The sequence below is a fragment of the Notothenia rossii genome, assembly GCF_949606895.1.
Source record: "Notothenia rossii genome assembly, chromosome: 4".
In the NCBI taxonomy this organism is placed as follows: domain Eukaryota; kingdom Metazoa; phylum Chordata; class Actinopteri; order Perciformes; family Nototheniidae; genus Notothenia; species Notothenia rossii.
The window spans coordinates 54,423,659-54,429,688 of NC_136902.1; the positions used below are offsets into that span (position 1 = coordinate 54,423,659).

Genomic DNA, 6,030 nt, shown 5'->3' on the forward strand with positions numbered 1-6,030 from the left:
ATTTAATATAAATACACAAGTAATTTAAGGAATGCATTCAATAATATTGAGAACTGCAATTTCTTTCTCAGTTTTCTGCCAGAAATGCGTCTTTTATTCAAATGCAGTCGGTTTCAAGCGTAAAGGAACACAGAGCAAAACTAATGCAGTCCTTTCAAAACTGGGAATATTTTACTCGTGCTATATTACCATACCATACACTGCTAACGTAAATTATTATTCGGCAACTGAATTATCTATGTTGAAGTATTTTGAAAACTTATTTCTGACAAAATAAGCTAAAAGATAACAATAAGTGAAGAGCTTACCGGAACAAATCTGGAGTTAGATGTCGGCTGCCAGTGATCCCTTCTGATGGCAGCCAGCCATTTATTACGACGGTCTAAGTCTTTGGGGATCGATACAAACTGTAGTCCGGGGTTCCTCTGGCAACTATTGTCGCAGCCCACAGCACAACAAATCCCAAGCATATCCACAAACTTTATTATTCACGATGTGTCTTTCTCTGTTGCTTCCTCCGTGTTCTCTGTTGTTGTAATCATAGATATATATAAACACTAGATGGCTCATGGGAGATTTTCCAGCGTAGCTGACCGGCCGCCATCTTGCTACAGTCAACAGTTACTCTGATTCGCGTTATGGTAGCTGTTGTAAGGTGAGTGATCTGCAAAAAAATACTCTTAACTCGCTGAAATCTTGACTGATTTACAAACGGTTTGGTTTATTATAAACATTATTAGCATGGCTATGATACAGGATGCTTGGACATGTTGAAATTGCATCTTTTCTTTGTGTATGTGGTTGTATTTATTAGTTGGCTAATAACAAGAGGCTGTGAGTGAGACCGAGTATTACAAAGTTGACCCAGCAACTTTACACCAGTGGGAGAGGAAGAACGGCTCTTTCTTTTCAACATAACTTAAGTTACACATGATTTCTTCCAAGTGGTTTGGCTTGTTAAAAATATCTTGCATTATGATACAGGAATTTGCTGGCTTTGTGTTTACAGAAGTACCTGACTATGCCGGACTTTTGTGCAGCCTACGCAGGGGTGGACTGGCCATCTGGCATACCGGGCATCGTCCCGGTGGGCCGTTGACCCAATGTGGGCCGGTCCGCAATGTTTTTTTTCTTTTCTTTTTTCCCCCTCTAAATTCCCTCCAATTGGGCCGGCCAATTGGCTACAGAGGGCTAGCAGTGTGTTGCCAGCATCGACACATATTATTGGTCTATTGTTTGTCATTGTCAATCAATCATGGGCTGACAGGCTCAGAGAGCCCTGACAGTGCTGTCAATCACAACACAAACCAGGGTGGGGCGGGACCTCATGGCATGGGTGGGAGTCGCGGGACGGGCTGCTGCTGAGCTGAAAATGGATAAGCAGAAGAAACGCCCGGGTGGCGCTGAAAAACTGCGACTTAAAAAGCTGAAGTCTCTGGAGGTGGAGGCTGCTAAATATTCTAAATTGACGGACCTATTTGGTGCCGTGGTCACCGCCCCAGCAGGTGCTGCTGCGCCGGGAGACGAGCGAGTGGAGGCATACATGGTAAGTAACGTTAGCCTGGGGCTGGCTAGGCTACATTTTTGAGACATGTCCAAAAAAAAGTAGAAAATGTTTTTACATTGAATGTGATGTGACCTAATTAATTGCATAGTCCTACTTGTGACAACATATTAGCCCAGAGTTGAAGGGCTGTGAATGTTGGTAGTTGTGGTTGATTTTGTTTAAATATGCCGAATTGTGATATGGGTTTTTATTGTTCAGATGATTTAGCTAGGCTAGCTAAGAGCTGCTAACGTCAGCGGTTTCTTGTAGCCATAGCAACAGTAAACGTTCACATGGACCAACGAGCTGTAAGTAGAGATGAAGCTGCAGAATCAAGCTGTATTGTAAATACAGATGAGATACTTTGAATTTTAGCACAAAATATAAGTAAACCTATAGGAAATAATTAGATTAATTTGCAATATTTGCCATTAAATGTATTGTAATCTTTCAATTCATTTATTGTTTACTGAGGTGATAACTATTTCATAATTTGTGTGTAACTTTAATTTCTGTGTAAATGTGTTACTTTTACTGTAGTTTTCAAATGGCTGTGTATAGTGCTGTCTTGAGCATTTTCAGGTTTTGTCACAAAGATCTTACTTTTTTGCATTGGAAAACACTAAGTGTCATAATGAAAACATGGCAAAGCCACTAGTGTTGTTACGCTCGCGAATGTTTCGTTCAATATGAACTAATCTTTTATCTTGTACATTATTCTGTGGTTTTGAGTTATTTCCCCATCCAATGATAAATGCTTTCCCTATGTCCAGCCCAGACAGGTTCAGGGCAAGTCCAGCTGGTCAGTTCAGGGAGAGAGCCAGACCAATTCAGGCAGCCCAAAGACTGCACCACCTGAGAGGGAAAAGGCTGGAGAGAGTGAGGAGTGTGTCAGCCCAAAGACAGGATCACCTGAGAGGGAAACAGCTGTTGAGAGCTATGAGTGTGCCAGTCAAATAACAGATTTTTTTTCACAACCTGATTAGAGAAATCTCCAGTCATTTTTAAATTACCATCCTCAGCAAAAAAGTAGCAATCCAGTGGTGCAGAAAGTGTTCTGTAGCAGAGACGGCACCAGTAGAAGGTGCCTGACGTACTGTCCAGAGCGTCACATGCTGTATTGTTTCATCTGCATGGCATTCGGTAAGAGAACTGATAGCAGTCTGTTCATCAGTGGAATGTCAGATTGGAGGCATATACACCAGCGCACAGAGGAGCATGAGAGAAGCAGTGGACACAGAAACTGTGCTGAAGCTTACCTCTTGAAATCCACCAGTGCTGATATCAGCAGTGTGTTTGGTGGCAGTCAGATGTCGGCGCACAGAGAGCAGGTCAGAAAGAGACGGCAGGTTTTGGAGCGCATCATAGATATCATCAAGGTTCTTGGGAAGAGGGGGCTTGCATACAGGAGGTCAGAAAATGAGGCAGCATATACTCTTGAAGACCACACATTTGATCATGGTAATTTCTTGGAACTCATACTTCTACTGGGGAAGTATGATTTCTGTTTAAAAGAGCACCTGGACAGCTGCATTGAGAACAGCAAAAAGTTGCATTTGTCTGGTGGCACGAGAGGCAGAGGTTCTCTTGTAACTTTACTCTCCAAAACCACAGTCAACTCAGTGATAGATGCAATTCACCATCTGATTAAAAAAAACATCTCCAGTGATATCAAGAAAGCAGGAATGTTTTCAGTGCAGCTGGACACAACACAGGACATCACCTCTCAGGATCAATGCTCTATAATTATGAGGTATGTTACTGATGTTGTTCATGAGAGGCTTGTTGCAGTGCTGAAGTGCAGTTCATCCACTGGACAGGCCTTTGTCAACATGCTGTCAGAAGTTCTGGACAAAATGGGCCTCAGCAAGACCATGTGCATTGGAAATGCGACTGATGGGGCATCAAACATGCAAGGCCAATACAAAGGATTCTCCTCACTATTGTCTGCACAATCTCCAAACCAGGTGCATGTATGGTGCTACGCACATGTACTAAATCTGGTGCTTGCAAACACAACCCAGATTGTTATTGAGAGTGGGTCCCTGTTTGCGCTCCTCAATGGCATTGCGGTATTCATCAAAGAGTCATATAAAAGGATGAATGTGTGGGAAGAGTCAGGCCGAAACAAGAGACGTAGACGCCTTGCTCCTATTGGCGAGACACGCTGGTGGGCCAAGAATGAGGCCCTGAAGAAGGTGTTTGGCTTCTTTGGAAAACCGGAAGATGGTTCTGTACGTTGATGTGCTGTTGACATTATCAGCTATACAGAAACAGGCAACAGTGAAACCATGTATCCGTGTCATGGCCAGAGGATATGCAGTCATTGCTCAAGTATGAGACGATCTTGACGGCTCAAATCTTCCTCCGCATATTTGAACATACCTCTCCATTATCTAAATACCTTCAGACGGCAGGATTGGACATCCTCTCTGCTCACAGAATGGTGGCATCGACACAGGATACGCTGAAAAGCTTGGGAAGAGATTTTGAATCTGTAAAAAAAGCAGCAGACACATTTGTCAACTGGACAAACACAGAAATCCAAGAGAGAGATGACACGGACATTGAAGTGGAGGCCATACTGCCACAAAAGAGGAGGAGGATGATGAAAGTCTTGCCTGGAGAGATGGCTCAGGATGAGACCCTGGATGATGCAGAAAAATCCTATGAGGTGAATGTGCATAACCGGATCATGGACACAGCAATTGAAGCCATTCATAGGCGCTTTTTAACACACGGCAATCTATATGCTGACTTGGCATGTCTGGATCCCAGAAACTTCCCTCAGCTCTGCACCAGTGCTCTTCCCCAGTCTGCCCTTCAAGACTTAAGCAAGTGCTTGCAAGGATTTGACAGCAGGGCAACCAAGGAAAATATGCAGGCCGAGTTGAAAAGCTTTGCACTCCAGTGGAACAGGCTGAAGGCATCCCCATTGGCAGAGTACAAAGTAAGAAAAGTAGAAGATGGATCAGGTGGTGAGGAGGACAACACAGAAGAGGTTGAGATAACTCCCATAAGCTGTTGCTCCTGCAAAGAATGCCCTCTGTGCTGCTACCAGATACTTCGCCGTTTCAACATGCTAACAGATGCATACCCTGTCCTAGGCCTTGCTTATAAATACCTGCTTACATTATCCCTCACACAGGTGGCTTGTGAGCGCACATTTTCAATTTTGAAGTTTATTAAAAACAGACTCAGAAGCACCCTCTCATCTGATAAATTGGAGGCATTTATGTTGATGGCCACAGAGAAAGACATCCTCATGTCCTTGGACTCTGACTCTGTGATAGACAGACTTGCAGAGAAGAGTGAGCTGCTTAAAAAGCTGCTCCACTGATAAGGCGAGAAATATTTAATATTATTGTTATTATCACACATCACACATTATGGATGTAGTAATTCATTATTTGTCATTTTAATGATGCTTTTCAGAAGTTGTATTGTGCTTATGTGTTGATCCTTAATGGTGTGATCATGTACACTAAATTATCAATTATTCTCCATTACAGGTTGTTCTGATATATTTGAGGAGTCGTTCTCCCTCTGTTCTATATGTGGACTTGTTCTCTCATTTGGGACCATTGTTAGAATTTGGTAAGTTTATCATGTATTTTTTAATGTTGTATAAATTAATACTTCATAATTTTAAAAAAGTTTTGAAAGAAACGCACATCCCAAAAGTTTTTAACTCTAGGTGCAGGACAGAGGAAAACATTTTATTTATTTTTCAGACTTAATAATGTATCCAATTCCCTCTCAGGTTGACCACTTGACATGTGAGAGCTTGAGGAGTTGTTCCCCCTCCGTCCATGTTCGAGGACTTGCTCTCTCTCTGCCTCCACTCTCTACCTTCACTGCACCAAAGTTTGGCTGTTGAGTCTCCTCTAGTATGGTGAGTTTATCATTTTTTATGTTTTATGAAATCATACTGAATTTGTGATGATTAGAGACTTAATAATGTATCCGATTCCCTCTCAGGTTGACCACTTGACATGTGAGAGCTTGAGGAGTTGTTCCCCCTCCGTCCATTTTCAAGGATTTGCTCCCTTACTGCCTCCACTTCACCACTTTTTGAGAAGTCTATGATTTTTTCAGTATGTCATGTGTCTTATAATGTTATATGAATTCATACTTGATTTGTGATGATGAGAGACTTAATAATGTTTCCATGTCTCTTTTAGGTGGACCACCCTATACAGGACTGTCTCAGAAAATTAGAATATTGTGATAAAGTTCTTTATTTTCTGTAATGCAATTAAAAAAACAAAAATGTCATACATTCTGGATTCATTACAAATCAACTGAAATATTGCAAGCCTTTTATTATTTTAATATTGCTGATTATGGCATACAGCTTAAGAAAACTCAAAAATCCTATCTCAAAAAATTAGAATAGTTCCTCAGACCAAGTAAAAAAAAAAAGATTTATAACAGCAAAACACAATCAAACATTTGAAAATGTCCATTAATGCACTCAGTAC

At 41.6% G+C, this 6,030-nt stretch overlaps 1 protein-coding gene across 5 annotated transcripts; it reads left to right on the forward strand.

The window, feature by feature from the left end:
• Positions 1 to 270: 270 nt before the first annotated feature.
• On the forward strand, positions 271 to 5,758 carry LOC307035393 (zinc finger MYM-type protein 1-like). 5 transcript variants are annotated; one of them, XM_079674624.1, is made up of 4 exons: positions 271 to 1,546; positions 2,320 to 5,143; positions 5,310 to 5,441; positions 5,528 to 5,758. In XM_079674624.1, the coding sequence occupies exons 1-2, from the start codon at positions 1,328 to 1,330 to the stop codon at positions 2,530 to 2,532; spliced, it is 432 nt and encodes a 143-aa protein (XP_079530750.1). In that variant the 5' UTR covers positions 271 to 1,327; the 3' UTR covers positions 2,533 to 5,143; positions 5,310 to 5,441; positions 5,528 to 5,758. The 5 variants fall into 5 exon arrangements, with proteins under 5 accessions (XP_079530750.1, XP_079530751.1, XP_079530748.1 ...); XM_079674625.1 differs by having other exon boundaries at positions 5,059 to 5,143; XM_079674622.1 differs by having other exon boundaries at positions 279 to 1,546.
• Positions 5,759 to 6,030: the final 272 nt, after the last annotated feature.

Coding starts and splice junctions, on each gene's coding strand:
- LOC307035393 (XM_079674622.1), top strand. CDS start 2,659: ATGCTGTATTGTTTCATCTGCATGGCATTCGGTAAGAGAACTGATAGC.